Source organism: Anomalospiza imberbis, chromosome 1, assembly GCF_031753505.1.
Source record: "Anomalospiza imberbis isolate Cuckoo-Finch-1a 21T00152 chromosome 1, ASM3175350v1, whole genome shotgun sequence".
Classification (NCBI taxonomy): Eukaryota; Metazoa; Chordata; class Aves; order Passeriformes; family Viduidae; genus Anomalospiza; species Anomalospiza imberbis.
The window spans coordinates 20,102,783-20,121,422 of NC_089681.1; the positions used below are offsets into that span (position 1 = coordinate 20,102,783).

The 18,640-nt window shown below is 34.1% G+C and overlaps 1 protein-coding gene across 30 annotated transcripts in view; it reads right to left on the bottom strand.

Annotated features, from left to right (window-relative positions):
• Positions 1-18,640, bottom strand: part of RIMS2 (regulating synaptic membrane exocytosis 2) — a 446,434-nt gene that overhangs the window by 104,402 nt on the left and 323,392 nt on the right. For 12 of the 30 annotated variants that reach the window (XM_068183384.1, XM_068183406.1, XM_068183402.1 and 9 more), the window contains one exon: positions 484-516. The exons of 17 other annotated variants lie outside the window; for them this stretch is intronic. In XM_068183384.1, coding sequence (XP_068039485.1) covers positions 484-516 — 33 coding nt within the window. The remainder of the gene's footprint in view (positions 1-483; positions 517-18,640) is intronic. One more of the 30 variants, XM_068183195.1, reaches the window with a different exon arrangement.

Here is an 18,640-nt window from a genome sequence, read left to right on the forward strand (position 1 = left end):
AACTAATTTTGAAATTCTACTGCATGAAATTTAACTTACTGAAATTATTCCGTTTTGAAATTATATCCTTGCAGAATCAAAAAGAACTAGTTACAGAAGAGTTTCCGCAGTTTTTGTAGCAGTTTTCAAATGCATAGATAAATAAATTATAGATTTTTTTCATATGTTAGCTGGAACTTTAAAGGCTAATTTTCAGATTATTTGAGATGGGAAATAAGAACTGACATGATAGAAATCAAATCAGTTTAAAGTCTTAAGGTATAGCCTACTTGTCATCAGCTACCTTTCGTCACTTTTTATAGAGTTCATAGTTTATAGGTAACAGAAATTACATAAGCATCTAAAACTAAAATTCTTGACAATATTTTGCAAGTATATTGTGGGGGAAGAGAGGGAAAAGTATGTGAGGCGAGCTGTGATAAAATCTATAGAAAGGGTAAAATGAAAAAAATAACACAGAGAAAAGCAGTAGAAGAGACAGACCTGAGTTTGTTCTCCTTGATGATTCCGCTTCTTCTGTGATCACATCGTGTAATGTACAGACATAGACAAAGGAGATGGGCGTGAGAGGATGCATTCAGAAGGTTAAAACTGACACTGAGGGAAAGGGCCAAAAATTGTTTTAGAGAGAAGTCTGCAGAGCAGAGTTAGTAAGTGGAGAAAAAAAAAAAAGACACTAGAAGAAAAAAGAAAGCTGAGAAAGAAATGGTTAAACTACTGTTGTTAGAAAAGAACAGCAAAGACAGAGTTAGTATAGAAGCTGAGGAAATAATAAAAGTTATAACTGACAGCAAAGTCAATCCCTGTAATGATGCTGAAGAAAAAGCTGGATAGTAAAAGGTATGTTAACTAGCATAAATATTTTGTTCATGACTGTTCAATTTTTTGAACGTTATCTTCTTGAATGCAAATATTATTTTTCTCTTACAAGTATTGAACACTCAGTTTAATGTTTAAGGGACTTGTATTGTTAGATTTTTCAATTATTAAATTATTGTAATTTATGCTGAACCAAACTTCAGATACCCAAAACAGAAAATAATTTTTTTTTGCAAAGTATGTACAAGCTCAGACATTTCAGAATCCACATAACACACTCTGGAAAGGACTGCATTATTGTAATGCTCTGCCAAAGGTAAAATTATCAAGACCAAAATATAGAACGTGTGAAAAGAGAATGTATAGCTATTAAGTCTCATGGCCAGTTCAGGATACTTTCTCAGAACCAATGTTGATCTCATCTCACAGAAGTCTATGTTACTACAAATGCATGCAAGTCAAATGCTAAAGCAACTACCTCATTACTTGTTATTACTTCACATTCAAAAACATACTGCCATTTTAGACATGGAAAACATCTGAGAGACAGTGCCATGCTATGTACTGAAAATCTATTTGTAACAAAAGAATGGGAGGAATTCATCTTGAAAAGTAATAATAATTACAAAGAACTGTGAAGCCACTGTTGCTAGCAGAACAAATGCTTTCTCCCAAAAATCATCAGAAATAGAAAAAAAAAATCTATAAACTTGGCCTAATTTCAACATGCAGTTTTCTAATGAGTCACAAAACACTGCTCATAAATTATTAATGCTGAAGATACTAGATAAAGTCCAGAAAGTTTTACACACCACAAAAATATCTGTAATTTTATCAGCATTTTACAGTCAATAGCAAGATACCATTGAAAAAATGCAAAATTATAATAAGCAACATAAATCAGTAAAACAAAATTAAGACAACACCAAATTATATCTGATAACCATTGTCTTCCATACTTCAACAATTCTATATTATAGTGTTAGATTATATTTTAATCTACTATCAAATGCCAAGACTGGACCAAAATTATTGCAAAACCAAGCAGCTTGAAACATACATAATTAGAAATCATTTTAGGAAATTAAATTTGCTTACAGAATGAACACACATTAGAGCTATATATGAGATATATAGTGTGAAAGCATAACAACTGTCAGTTTTGACAAAGGTTGCTATGTCTTTGCATGTTAAAAAAAACAAAAATGGAGTATAAATATTTTTTAGTCTGGGCAAGTACAAAGAATCCATTGGAAGAAATACAAATAAGCAAATAGAAAGATCTACTTCTCTGTGTCATGTTACACTCATACTAATATAATGTAGCTATAATTGCTGTAAGTGTTAAATAAATAAATAAATCATTATTAGCACCACCAAAACACAGCTATAAGTATTAAAAATGTTCTGAAAATATTACATATTACTTATGTATAGCCCTGTAGTGAGCAGTCCTACTATAGTAAAACTAGTTATTAGAAAGTCTCTACCAAGACCCCACTATCCTTGGTTTATTTTTTTTTTAATATCCATACTAATTAGTAGCTTTGAGACATATACTGCAGTAAGAGAAATCCTTCACTACAAATTTTCAAAGTATTGAATCACATTATTTCCAAATTTGGAATACGTCTCGTAAGATAACGCAAGGTATTCTAGTAATGCCAGACAGACACAACTGAATAGCAAGAAAGCTCTCTTTGAATACTTTAGAATCAAATGACCAGTATTTGCATACATACCAGTCACATATACCAATACTTTTTAAAAACAGCCTTTTTAAAGTCCTCATGCAAAGTATGTGTTATGTAAAAAATATTTACATATCAAAGTGGCAATCAAAAATAATTTTTAATTACAAATATTTTTCAGTTTTAGTTTTTACTTATCAAACATATTAGAAGAATAATTCTAACAGAAGCCAGAGGGAAAAAAAGATAATAGTTGCTGTCTCACTGTGGATACCTGATCAACTGCTACCTCACCTGTTGAGATAAATGGATTATAATATTTTTGTATTTATTGTTGGAAATGTTAAAGAATTAGTAGAAGTTGTGGCATGGTAATGCACCAACTTCTTTCAAATAATGTTGTGAAGAAGAAAGTACTAACAGACTGATTAATTTAAAAACAGTACAACTTATGTGAATCACTTTTCCTCTTGATTAACATGCCATGCCATAAATCTCAAACAATAGTTTGAAAATTCTCTGGTTCTGTAGCTTTTAATCTACAAAATAATCTTTTTGATAGAAATACATTTAAATGCAAGAATAAAACCATGTCAACAATTCTATTAAATTTACATCACATCAATAGTCAGTCTCCATTTGTAGTTATTGCTTTTTTGTGGAGCTAGCATTTATTTGCATCAATTGTTCATCTCAGTGTATGAGAGTAGTATGTATAAGGCTATTATATACAGATTTAGAAAGAGAAACAAATTAAAATCTCAATAAATGAACATAAAAAGTTAACAAAAACTTTAAGTCTGAAACGTGCCCAAAATAAGTACCATTTCTTTTATCATGTTTTGACATAGGACTGTTCATTGGAAGTAATGTCACCCATTGAAGAGAAGTATTTGGGAACTCAGTGTTCAAAAAAACTTTACATGGCAAACACACCCAACTAAAATTCTTAAAGCAGCAGAGGACAGAGAGACATCAGTTAATTACTCTTTTTTTTTCCCCTCAAGAGTTTTCTTAATTTCATTTTTATCTTTTCCTAAGAACCAAAGATCTTTCACTGCAAACAGAAACTCAGATTTGTAAAGTCTCATTTCTGGACACTCTTCACAAAATATGATCTTCAATTGCACAATCAAATAAGCATCATCTTAAAACACAGAAGAGACTCTAAGACAGAAATGCTCCGTAGAGCCTGTATGTTGCATAAATTTTGTGTCATTAATCTGGATGAGATTAGACCTGAAGACTGATATAATACTTTTAACTCTCAGGGAAGATATCCCCTTACACCACTCAAACTCTGCAATGCTAAGGATACATATCTACAAGAGTAGATAGAAAAGCTAAGAGTACAAATATTTGTTAGCAGAAGATTTAGACGAAAAGGCTATTTTACTACTTTGGGATGTGAATAAAATCAGTATTAATTAGTACTCTTTAAAAGCATTAAGCCACAACTAGACATACAACCTGTCCCACACTTCTGAACGTTTTTAATGAGGTTTCTCCCTCTTAGTTATAGTTCTTTACCTTAAAGCATAAACCTACACACAAAAAATAGCATCTATATACTGGATGTATGCTGACATTTTTACTCAAAAATACAGCAAGAAAATACAGGAAAGACTAAAGCAATACATTTAATTCTGCAATTACATAATATAGATATATGTAATATACACTTTATAAAAAACACAATAGGTAAAGACAGTAAGTATGAAAAATCTTACTCATCAAAAGGATAGTAGAGACAATGGTAGAAAATAACAGAAGAAGAAATTGTAAATATTCTCAGTATCATAAACTTTCTAATTAAAATTAAACCATATAGATTGCATAACTTTCTCATAAATCTCAAGAGATAAAACAAATGAAGAATCCAGAGAGAGATTTTATTGTTTTGCTTCTCTGAATAAAGTTCACATCATAATTTTATAAGGGGGGAAAAGACAAAATAGTAACTCTTCAAAATATTAATGCAGTATAGTTACACATTGAATTGGAAATATTATGAATCCTGAAAAGGTAATTACCTCTCTCTCTCTGCCCTATAATTATTTTGCCTTTCCCAACCCATTTCTAACCATTTCCTAGGAAAGAGACTTAAATGTTCCACACACAAAAATAAGAATGATTCCCTTTAAATTGAAAGTAAATCTATCCATCTAAAGACTTACCATTTGTAAGCATACACTACCTTTACATTTTCTGATGTGTTTAACCTACCCTTGCTATGATTTCTCTAAAACTTTGTTTTACTTCCATATTTTAAAGAAATATGTCTTTCCCCAAAATAATTACAAGGACACTCAATTTTTACTTAATTCCAGTCCAAGATTTATAAACCCATTTTAATTACCCTGTGGCCTTTTGTTCAATAATATTAATATATGTCAGCACTTTGTGACAGTTTTGTTCTTCAACTGCTCCTTGGAAATCAAAAGTTTCTGTGGCAAAGGTTGGATATTTGATGACACTGCAATGTGCTCAACAGCCATTGATAATGAAACCATTACATGATGGTTTCAGGTAATAGCCATCAAATCTACTGCCTCTCTGTAGGAAAAACAGGGGAAAGCCAATACTGTTTTCTTCACTATCTTACAAAGGCAGTTTCTGCATTTTTACCTCTGGATGGAGACACAGGTTGCTAGACCATACTCAGCTTCCAATATTTTGGATCATGAGACAGGGAACAGAAATTAGTATCTCTGCCATGGTACCCTAAACTATGTCCTTTTTCCATTTTAATTACCTTGATGGGTTCAAAGGACACTAGTGATGACATTGACAAAATTGCTTTTTAGAAAAAAACAGTATCCTGCCTAGCCTTATCTGTACCAGTACAGGACACATTGTCTACACACAACCTTCTTTTCCAACTTCTTCTATGAAGGCCTCACATATAAAAATGCAAAACCACATAAAAATATTTGCCTGCTGTACTTTTTTTTCTTTTATTTTCACTGACAAACAAAATCTGATTAGAGGACCAGAGTTTTATTCACTTTCTTTCAAATACCATCTATTACAGCTCAGACACAGTAGTGAGTGCTGAAAGTACTTAATAATCTCAGGTATGAACAAGTAACTGTTTCTCATGCTTTTTTTTATTTAGTGTTGCCCTAGAATACAGTATTCTCTGACAGAGTGCTGACATCAGCTAAAGGAAGGGGCACAGATTCAAAATATGGCTTGAAGTTTAATGCTATGCTTACCTACGATTCTGAAGTTTTACCCTTCCAATCCTTCAAAATCTTTGTATAAATACAACTGAATCTGAAATATGCATAACACTAATTCTGCAAGTTGCATCAGAACTTAGAGCTTAGACACTGTTAAAAAAAGAAAATACATTGATTTCTGATATTCAGGAAGAGAAATCTTATCATCATCTTCTATTGCAAAGTCTGCAACACAAGAACCAGTTTGCTGTGTTATTTAATGACCTTCAATTGTCCTCCAACAAATTTGCTAATCCCATTTCTAGTCACGCATATTTATTGAATATCAATGCTTTACAAGGTACAGTATTACTGTTATTTTTCTGGGGGTTGAAATTATTTTTGTTAACTATTCAACCTTTTCTCCACAATTTGCTCACAGATCTCAGTTCTTCACTCATGGTACTCGTGTAATCAATGCTTATTTGTTCTCCCAGGTTTTCTTAGCTATACTATTGCCATGACACTGGTTAGGTTAAACTCTTAACAGACAAACTGCACTTAAGGACAGTATAAGCTTTTATAACAGGTCATATCAGAAAACTCATCAACAGATGAAAAGGCAATCAAAACAGGCTACTATGAGGTGTCCCTATTCCTTCTTGCCTCCATTGCATCCTCTGCATTCAGGGACTAAGTTTTAATAGCATCACTTCACTGTTTTCTCTGCAAACAGAATGTTTAAAGCATTCTCAGATGAAAGAAAGAGGGTAAATCCCGTATTGTAAGGTTTCAAGGAATTTGAAACTTCCTTAGGTAGGTTCTGTCAGGCTGCATCACTGTTAGATCATGGTCACAGATATAATATAGCTCAATGTCCAGATGTGAGTACAGTGTTATGGCACCTTCCTCTAGATGTTCTGACTTGTTGAAAAGTAACTGTTTGAAATGATATAGGGATGTCTACAGGGAACAGTAGTGTGCACACATAGCAGATTATGCCAGTCCTGGAAGTTGCATTACTCCATTTCTACCACTGAAGTACATAAAGCTTTTTGACAGATTCAGTTTGCAAAAGCATCTGAGGAATGTAGGGATGTGCCATTTGAGGCCCATTGCAGTTTGTTCAGAACCACCTCAGATGTTTCTTCCTCATGTATCATCATCCCATGCACAAGACATTACTGATAATGTAAATTAAAACAGAACTTATGCTCTTATCAGGCATCAGCCTTCACAGAAAAACTTGGGACTGTAAAGTGAAGAACACAACTTTTACATAACTTTGTGTCTATTCTAGACTTTGACAATTGATACTGTGGCTTTTCAAACCAATTCTGAGTGGAGATCAGTGGTTCGGTTACAGACAGAAAAATAGATAGAAAGCAGATAACTATCATTTTAATATACAGAACACCTGTAAACTGAGAACATTTTGTTGTTCATATTTGATTCTGATTTCTATTATTCTGCCTGGTTTTGTCTTTCAATTATAAGATTTTACTCATGTTCCAAAATGTAGAATGCCCCAAGAGTAGCCATCTAAAAACTATGTTACCCCTTTCTAAAATATGGAGATGGTGGCCCTAAAAGTACTGCCAATAACTATAAATAAATTATCTGTCTAAAACACAGTCCTAAGCCCACCTCATCTGGGAGATGAAATTAATGTTCCCACCTAGATACTACATAAGGGAAAAGTCAGGGCAGAGGCACTATTCTGATCAACTCTCCCTGGAAAGACAGCAGTGCAGATGTGTAGACATTAGACATTGTATTTTGAATCTGCCATGCAACAGTTAAAACAGCTGGAAAGGAAGATATATCACATTCTGATCCTGATTCTTATAAACAGTGTTTTTTTTATCCTGTAACAACTTCTGATGCATCAAAAAGTTGTGGAACAGGAAATGCAAGTGCACATCTGGACTTTTACAGCTATGTTGTCGAATTCCTAGGTTAGAATCAAGACAGATTTTGCTGGTTTTCTTCAGTTCTGAGTCTTGCACTTTCAGCTGTACAATAGCTGAACTTCTGCAAAACACTTGGATATTATCAGTATTATTTTATTATGTAGGTGAGATTACACTATTAATTTAGGAGGTGACATATTCAGCCAATCTTGTAAATTTTGTGTGACTGGGAGAAGGGTTGTTATTAGAGTGAGACAACTAATATGCCCCATAGAGTTATATGCAATACAAAACTGAACCAGGGTATTCTTGCAACTGAAAAATCCCATTCACTTGAGTAGATTGGATCAATCTTTAAATACAGGATGAAACCTGCAATATAAAGATACCATTTCCTTTTCCTTTCCCTTTCCCTTCCTTCTCTCCTCCCTAGATTTTCTACTCCTTAATGTGTATAAATTCTACTCCTTTGCAAGTGCATAAATTAATGTGATTAGGACCTTTTATTCTCTGATTATGAAGACAGAACAATACTATTATTATCATGATCATTATTATTACTAGGTTTACATTTTATTGCTATGCATTTGTAGGAACACAGATAGTGGAATAATTGAACTTGCCATTTGGGGTGAAAGAAAGTTTATGACAGTTTTTAGTTTCAGAAGAAATCCATTCGTGTACAGAATGGAGGAAAGAAGAGATTTTTTAGATTTGAGAATTTCCAAGTATGAAGATATAAATTTCAGCTTATAGAAAAAATTACACTGAAACATTATTCCTGCCATATGTGATAGTGAAAGAAAGTTTCAGATTTAAGTCTGTAGAAGATGATTTTCCCACCATACATGCAGTAGACACCTTGGTTTGGTCAACTAAATAAGAATCAGCATAGATTATACTTGGATTCCTGAGGCTTGCACAAATACATTGTCATAACAAAATGCAAAACTAAAAAGCAAACTATGTCTAATATTGTGCCAGAACAACTCTTATCTAATGTATGTGCATACTAACACAATTGTTTACAAAAACAGATCTATTTTGGCTATTCTAAAACAGAACTATGTAATCTAAATTGTCTCTACATGCTAAATATTTCACACCAAAGTGAAAAAATACGGTACATAAAGCACACACGCATTACAAAAGCATGAAATGTGGTTTTATAGTCTCATGCTTTCATGTGGTTTTCCAAACCCTGACAAACCTGTCTCAGAATGGTGTTTCTTTTTCGGCAATGGTTTGTCATCAGTTACTGTACCATTCACCTTTTTCTGCTGGTCTTCCCATGTAACTTCTAGTGTAAATCAAAAAAAGAAATCAGAAATATTATGTAACTTGCATTATAATACACCTAATATCATTTGGGACAACTTGATCTAAACAAAAGTATTATCATTAGCAATAAAATTTAGATTAGTTCTTAGAGGCCTGGGGTGGAGAGAATTATTACACATCTCAAACATTCTGGAACAGCACATCTTATCCAAAAGTTAGTATCTATGTAACTTGTCAATATTCTGCTGTCTTTAATATTTAACAACTGGTATAAAAAACAGGGACTTGTTTATACAATAATTTGGCCCATTTTTAACAGTTACTGTTCTATATTCTATAGCTTCTTACATCATCATTGTGTTTCTGTAAGTTATACAGGAAGTTAGAAATATTTTGGTTTAAAAGATTATGCAAAGATATAATTAACAAAAATAACCAACCAAACAAAACAAATTAACAAACAAACAAACAAGCAAACAAACCAAAACCCTGAACAAGCAACCATGCATGCCTAATTTAAGTTGAAAAAAATTTAAACAATTAATTCTTAAGCCAAAACTAAATCAGATTTATTTTCAAAATCTGGAACTTGATTTAAATTTAAGTTTTTAATTTGGACAGATTAAATTACTTGATAAGAACTCTTGCACCAATTATTCCTGTTTCTGAAACTGGCATTTCTGATGTAACTACTCAGGAAAAAAGCTATAGCTAGAAGCATGTACACAGAACTACATTCTCTAGACTTGAGAGCTGTTAGCATTTTGAGGTTGTCGAATTTTTTTTTTTTACATTTTAATTCTCTATCTTCTGACAAACTAGGTAGTTAGCATAAAAATGATCAGTTTTAAATTCTTTGTAATCTCATGGCAAAACCAAATCTACACCAATTAACAGGAAAGATCCAATACTCCAAGCTCCATTTTTGCTTTGGGCTGTTAAGAATCTGTCTATTTTGCTTATCCTGTAAAGGGTGAAGCTCCTCACAACCATTGCCCACAGATGTTATCACTTTTACGGCCACAGAGATAGCCAGTGATGGAGAATAATATGACAGGTATGGAAAACATTTTTAATCTTACCAATTCAAAGTAAATTGACACAACGTATTTTAGCCTATGACTTTATAATTATTTTCCTCTTTCAAGAAAACTGATGGATATCTAACATTCAAAATGTAAACGTGTGAAAATGTTATCTGTATGCATCCTGCACCCTTCTTCTCTGTTGCTGTTGCTGGTCCATGACAGACTGCTGTCCTATAAAAGGCTGCTTTGATTCTTGAAATGGATGGAAATGTAGGTTTAAGTAAAATTGTCACTGTAATGATTTCGTGACACCACAGATATGCAAGGTGAAACAGACTCTATCATCTTTGAAGTACCATGTGTAGTGAGTACTAAATGAGAAATTTCAAACCGAACACTCTGTTACCAAACCGTGGAAATAAAATCTTAATATGACTATTCCTAGCAAGAAAGTGATTCTTTCTTTTTCTCTATGAATATACATAGCTCACAGTAAAATATCTACTGATGTCATTTATCCTTTCTTTTTCTCAAATGAGTCCAGAAGTATCTTCTTAACTAGCAAATCAAGAAACTCAGGGACCTTAGTAAAAACTACTTTTTAATTTAAGGAATAGTTAGTCACTGCTAGGAAAAAAATACCATTAACTGTAATTAAGGCCAAATAGTGGAGATTGTACATAGAATAAGATAAAAAGCAGGTATACAGTAATCTAAAGGAATTTTTAACAATATAAACAAATAACATAAATACTGAAGAATATCAGGAAGTCCAGTGATTTCCATGCTATTTTAATGCAAATTTTAGAAGACTCTGTCACTCTCTCTCTCTCTGAGTCTAGGTCAGAGTCCTTTTCAGAGCTTCTGGTTTAGTTCTGAACCTAAAAAATGTACTTGTCTCAGCCTCCAAAATTACTTATTATGAAAAAGTTCCCTATCAAAAGAAAAGCTTTACTAAACCTTGATAATTCTTTGAGAGCTCATTATCTAGAAAATAGTTAACCCTCTTGGTAACACTCTGTAATAACATTTGAACTGACAAGAGTGAGGAAATAAAAATCAAATAAAAATACAATCCTTTGAATAAATAGTTTTGCCTCATGTTAACCTTAAAAAGAAAAACAACATTACAAAAAAGCAAGACAGGCTACTATATGTTTTTGAGGAAAGTAATAGCATGAACATGCAGACACTTCCAGAAAAGGTTCCAAACGACCTCTTTTCTATAGCTTCAGTTATATTTATGGCATATCAGCATTAAATTCAAATGGCTGTTTAGTTTTATCAGCAGTTAAGTACAACGTTTATATTGAGTATATGGGGTTGGCAGTACTCCAGATCCAGTGAAAACCTTCACTGACTTCTAGAACATTGCGAGAGTTTTACTAGTAATGGTTATTGTTTCAACTGAGAAATAAAAATAGGTATACCCATTGGATTTAACCAAATATTTGACCTTGTCTTCAACATTTTCTCATTTAATTTCCCTTTCTATGTTTTACAAAGATGAGAAAATATGTTTTAAGAAGAGCTTAAAGGACAGCTTTCTGTTTGGGAAATAGCATGAGATGCTGATGCTTATTCAAAGTGCCAAAATGTCAGCGTTGACCATATACTCTCTGGTCAGACAAATAAGTCTAGTTAATAATGTACTTTACACAATGTAGTTTCTAAAATCTCTTTTTTTCCCCACCAACTTTGGTCAAATAGTAAATATTTTGAAAGAAACCATACATTTTCTAGATCATCAGTATCCTGTTATCACTCTCACTTTCCATAAAATAAACTTCATCCTGTCATCTGTTGTGATAATCAGCTTTGACTTATGTATAAAGAGAGATGAAAAATTATTAAATATTTATACAAAAAGATCTTATATAGATAACATAAAATATGGGATTAGTGAGTCAGTATTACAATCAGCTGATGCACCTTTAGGGCTAGAAGGATTTGACAGGTGCCTGATGCAGATTTTTCCCACCAGTGTGAAATGGACAATCTTTAGATGCAGTTGTTTCTTTAGACTGAGTTGTTACACCTTCCCCTGGGCACTGCACACCACACTGAATAATGCAGTTGGGGTGACACTTGGTGTTGTGCCATTCCCTGTGAGAATGACACTCACCTGTGCTGCCTGGGAGAGGGGGCATGGTGTGCTCAAGTACAGCCTCAGCATTTCCTACACTTTTATTTAAAATATTTAATATGAAAAATATTAAAAATGTGGAAAAAATATATTATAAGAATAGATGCATATATATAGCTTTTCTGAATTTCTAACCATGACAGCTTAGCACCAAGAACATTGAAGTTGAATTGGAAATGATGCAGCAAACTGCAGAAGTACAAGACGATGCAGCAAAATACAAGATACTAATGATGAGGATTTTTCTTATGCTAATACTTGCCTCCTCCCTTCTTTTCTCAATACTACAAACAGTAATAGTGTTTCTCACAACTATTGTTTCCCTTTACTTGAAATTTTATTATATATTTTCTCTTTTACTGGAATTTGTATTTTTTTAATTAAATCTACTTCAGCTTTTATCTTTTTTTCAGCACCTAACATTTCTGGGAACCAATTATTATCAGTGTATTTCTAGTTTTAGGCTTCATTAGGTTATCATAAAGTCTTCACTTTTTCATTAGGACATGCTTAATTTAGTCATCTTTTTGTGCAAATTAAAAGTATCCAGAACTTCTTTCTGTTTTTAATTTTATATGAAGAATGTTCAGAAAGGAATTATCTTATTAATAATATATGGTGACAACTACTGTAAAAATAAGTCAAAAAGTGGATTTGGCTAGTGCTTCTTAAACCAATGCAGCACAATAAGTAGTCATTAAAACTGTGGGATAAACTGTCAGAAGATGAGGAACTGTTTTAAATCATATACTCAAGATCTCAACTCATGCATTAAGAATACAAGAAGAAGAAATAATGAAGACTAAATTAATGGCATACAAATTCTACTTTTTACAAAACAAGGTCCCTAAGAAAATTAAAGAGACATCAGTCTCTAGAGCTCACACAGAGAGAGATATTTTCAGTGTGTCAAACCTCTACTAGGGGAAAGCAAATGGCTTCAAACCATGATGTATGAATCGTCCCAGATGTACTAAATTGCATCTGGAATGAATCCAGTCGCACCTTGCAGCACCAGTGTGCTGCTAATGGCATCAAGGCCAACTCGAAGTGACACAAAGTCAGCAATCAAGATTTTATGCTACTGTGGATGTTCCTACACCAGAGAAACCATCAGGTGCCTCATTAAAACAGTGTTGATGCTTCCCTATCCTGATGTAACAGGAACAAGACTCATCCAGTACCCAAAACAAAGTAGGAGCACATGGAGTCTTTTTCTGACAAATGCAGAACAAGACCTCCTGCCTCCCCAGGTAACCCACAGCCAACCTGAGGACATAATCTTTTTGCTTCCTCTTTTGTCACGGTATCAGTCGATCTACATTTTTTTCTCCATACACTGGAAGAATATTTTATAGAATGTTTCTGTACCTTAGAGATCAAGGCATTTATATGAGACTTGATGATCTGTCCTTCCTTCAAAATCTTAAATGCTCCTTAGAACATTGCCCTGAATGCTGACAACGTGTGGACAGTATAAAGGCAGGGACACACATACACATATGTACACACAACCTTCACATGAAAATAGTTTGCAAATTAGTGCCAAATCAACTAATGAATGCTAAGAAATGTTATAAAATTTTTAAATGAATAAATTGTTCTTTAATGGCTTATGTTTTTTAATTAATAGAGTGTTCCAATAAAATTTCTGACATAATTATTGTTTTGATTTCATCTTTCTTACTGAACTACATACACATTCTGCAAAAAAAGTAAAAAACAAACAAAAAAAACCCCAATATCCAAACCCTGAACTTCATTTCCTGAAGCTGCACATGGAATACATTAAAAGAACTTTAATGTAAATCATCAGGTCAGCAATAAAAAGCACTGCAACATATCTACATTTCATATTATTGTTACTAGCATTAAAAATATAATAGTGCACTGTAGATTATTCCTTACTCCAGAAATATTTTCTTCAAGCTGACTCCAAGGCTACATTCATTATTTGTAACTGTAAATCACTTAAGTCTAGTTGAGTAGCAGTATCGTCTCATCATATTCTCTACCTACAAATTCAGTCAATTATATTTTAAATTTATATTTTCAATTTTTTTTTGCTAGTGGATTCCTCTATATGGTGAATAAATTGATTGTAATCTTCTATTGCTTATTTTTATGAAAAATTTTGGATATACTCAGGCAAGGTCCCAGAGAGCCCTTGTCAAAATAACCATCAGTAAAGATAGCCTATTTTTAGCTGAAAATCAGAGTAACATGTTGCTACTTTTGTAAATACAATGGATTTGTAAAACATAAGGAACACCGGAAAAAAAGTCATATTCCAAATGGCTGAGAAGAAAACAGTCAGTTAATGTTACATTAAACGTGAGTATATTAATATTTAGTAAAGTATATTTAAATAACACAAAGACATTACTTGTAAGCCACTAGACTTTTTTTTTCCGGTATCATTTCTAGCGTGGAGAGGAGTTGTTTGTTTGCTTCACATCTTTTTTCATGTTTTTAAAATACAGCAGCTTTGCTCCCTCTTCTGGTTATATGCCTGCACCACGGCAGGCTGTGCTAGAGCGGGGCGCTCTCAATCGGCTTCTCTGGGACATCTGGAAGAGCAGCTCCTCCAAGTCCCTTGTTTAGATAAGCACTTCGGGGCATTTTGGTAGGACTAATTTTAGGGGGAAGAAACAGAGAACCTATGAGGGAGATGAAGACACCCTGCAAAGATACCAGTGCTGTTTATGTAGGTTCCCGAGGCACAAAGCATAGGAGACTGGGCAGCCAGGATCCTAGATAAGCTTCACTATACACTAGAACAGAATTCATAGAATGTCTGGGTTGGAAGAGACCACCGAGATCAAGTCCAACCCATGCCCTTACACCTCAACTAAACCATGGCACCAAGTGCCACATCCAAACTTTTCTTAAACACATCCAGGGATGGTGACTCCCCAGTCATCTGTCATCTCCCCAGGCAGACAATTCCAGAACTTTATCACTCTTTCCTTGACAAACTTCTTCCTAATATCCAACCTATATTTCCCTTGTCACAGCTTAAGACTGTCCTCTCATTCTGTCAGCTTCTGCCTGGAGAAAGAGACCAACTCCCACCTGACCACAACCACCTTTCAGGGAGTTGTAGAGAGTGATAAGGTCACCTCTGAGTCTCCTTTTCTCCAGGCTAAACAACCCCAGCTCCTTCAGCTGTTCCTCAAAGGACTTGAAGAGTTTCAGACTCTTCCCCAGCCTTGTTGCCTCCTCTGGATGCACTCAAGCGTCTCAACGTCCTTCCCAAACTGAGGGGCCCAGAGCTGGACACAGCACTCAAGGTGTGGTCTCTCTAGTGCCGAGTCCAGGGGAAGGATGACCTCCCTGCTCCTGCTGGCCACACTACTCCCAGTACAGGAATACTTGTCCTGCTTATGTCCCTTTCCCTCAGTATCCATGCCTGGTCTACTGAAGACCAGACACTGGGCTACATGGATTTTTAGTCAGGAGCTGGTATGGCAATCCTTATACTGCTGCACTAGGTAAACACAATAAAAATCAAAATATCTCCAGAATTTAATGAATAATGAATTTAAAAAAAAAAAAAAAAAAAAGAAAAAGAAAAAGAAAATTACAAGTAATGTCCAAAATAGACATGGAGCAAAGTACAAGCTTCTGTTCTACACCTCTTTTACATAGTGTCTCCTCAGTTTGTGTTTCCATGCCCTGGATGTCAGGATATACTCTGTGCATGCAAGGAAATGTGAACAGCCTACAAATTCATTCTGCAGAATGCAGAAGGTAAGGTTTAGCTTGATATAGGGTTTAGGATTTTCTTTCCATGTTATTTTTATGTTTATTGAAAAAGAAGCTATGTTATAGTAAGTCTTCAAACATTTCCTAAGCAGAAAATAATAATAATTTTGTATTATATGATTATATATATCTCACAAACACACACAAAATAGAAAAGTTCTGCAAGTAATCGCAGGTGCTCTACCCTTTTTAAATGCACCTAAGACTGAATTTATGGTATTATTCTAAAATGTAAAGAATCATTCTGCTCACAAAAGGGCTCTGAAAGCCAGTAGATGTAAGCACTAATACCAACCAATAAAGAAAATAAAATCAATGGCTTACACAAAGATAAAAAATACAGATTTGTTTCTTCAGAAAGCTCTAGGTTTTTCTGAATGTCAATTACTACTACTTAATAACATAAAAGTTTTCTTATTGCTCAAATTTGCATGCAAATTTACATGAAAATTGTACATGCACATTTACATGCAAATACTGTCTGCACCTAAAGGACCATTTAATTCTTCTGCATTACTTCTGAAATATTAGGTTAGTAACCAGACAAGCTGTTTGTTTAGCAGATAAAATGACATCCCATTGTCACACACCAGTCTTAGAAATGCCATGTGGTATTGCAATGTACTTTTGAAGGATGCAAACTCAAATTTTTTATAAGTAAAATTTGAAGGTATTTATGGACAAGTTAGTAGCTAGACTCTTTCTCATCTGTAACATCTCCCTGGTAGTTTTAGAGCTAAATTTGTAAAATAGCCCCCTATATCATATGGAATTTTAACAGAATGTAGGTTCTTCAGTCTAGAGCATTTTACTGGTACTTTATTTTTACTGGTTTGTGCTGTTGTATTGTGGGTTTTTTTTTTAATTTCGCTCCTTTTCCAGCATGCAAATTGAAGTTACATGTCTGTCTACAACTAGCACAATCTAACCAGTCTATACTTTATTTAAACCTTACTTTGCTTGAACTAGAATTTAATTAAAATGCAGTATTTCTCTAGGTACTATTAACACATAGGAATATGTTAAGTATTCTCACAGCCCACGTAAAACACATCCAGTATCATTTATCATGCAAAATTCAGATGTTGTGGTGTCTTAGTGAAGTCTGGAGTCAGTGAGCCAGAGGAAAAAAAGCACCTAGGAGACTCACAGCTGTCATGCTCAGTTGTTCAGGCAAAGTGTAGGCCCCAATTCCACAAATCCAAATGGTCTTAGAATGGAAAAAGATGCTTGGATCAGCCATCAAGATGAGACAACTCTCTGGCTTGGCAGGAACCTGCTCGTTCTTCAAAAAAGTGTATTTGAACACTACTTCTGCAAGCCAGCTAAGAAAGTCCATTTGTCATCACTTCCTTGATTGGAGTCTCTCTATTCTGGCTAGATTGCCCTTCAGTCACCTAAATTCTTTAGATTGTGTCTAAACTGCACAACAGTTTAGAATAATCTGGAATACAACATAGTTTCAGTTCTATTCCTTCAGGCATCCAGACTGCTCACAGCGTCGTGGTGGTGGGACTCGCATGTATGGGGAAACCAGAGTGCACAAAAAGGGCAGGACTGAGATTTGGGTCTTGTCTTACTAAAAAGTCAAGACACAAATATACTTCAGACACTTCTCAGTCTGGGAGGTGAGAACTGCAAAGCATTCCTGATTCCTATAATATCGACAAAGCTGTAATGTAATCTTATAAAATATTCTGAAGAGTTAGAAAACATGAAACACTTTTTCCTTTGGTAACTACATCATCTTCTATACACCCTAAATTAAGACAGTAAAGGGCAGAATTACCTGGATCCTTTTCTCACAAATTCAAATGATCAAAAGTTATCATACAAAATACATGAAAGAGAAATGAAAAAGACCTGAGGAACTACAGAAAGGGATGACAGTTTGGGTAATAAATATTTGAAAATCTATAGTACATGCTGGTCATTCTTTTGGAGCATAAGATCTCTGCAGAAAAAAAAACTTCTAAAACACAAAATGGATGCCTTAGAGAACTTAATAAAAGTATGAAACAAACTATCTAAATAGTTAGTAGTAGGTAGTTTATTGTGCAACGTACATATTTCAGGCTCTATAGGTGTATAAAATATAGGTTTTGTTGAAGGCGTGGAAGATAAACCAAGAAGAAAACCAACTTTAGCCTGACTAAATCACTGTTAATTGTTTTGTCAGCCTTGTCAGACCAGGGGCAAAAGCCTCCAATCTTAATACATCTGGAATTTAGATCTTAAAGTATGACACTGAACTATCTGGTAAGTAGCATGGATTACAGTTACAACAGCAGACTCCCAGATTTGAATTCATTCAGGACTATGCTGGCACACCCACCAGAGCAAGTGAGGTGACCCCTCAGACTGCTCTGACAGGCTGGTGACACAGCCCCTTCTCTGCAAAAGCACTCCATTTGGTCTTGTCTACACTTGATAATAAGAGACATTAAAAATGGTGTGGTTGTCTTTCCCAGACAACAAACTAGCACAGGCAAAAGAGAATCCCTGCTCTCCTGATATCTGTATTCCCTCTGCTAAGTTGTTCTGGGAAATAGACAGCTAGGAATAGTCCATAACAGTGTAACTGGATCTATACCCCTTGTAGGCTCCTGGTAGAGATGGAACTGTAAGAGTGAATACCCAAATTTTAATAAATCCAAGACACTGACTAGTTTATATTTCCTTCACCGGCAGAAGACATCAATGACACAAAATCTACATGCTATAAGGTCTTAGAAGTACATGGAAAAGTAGTAACATACTTCTTCAAAATTATCAAAGCAATTTAGAAGCATGAACTCGAGTAAAACTTCAAAGTAAGATATGGTTGTTC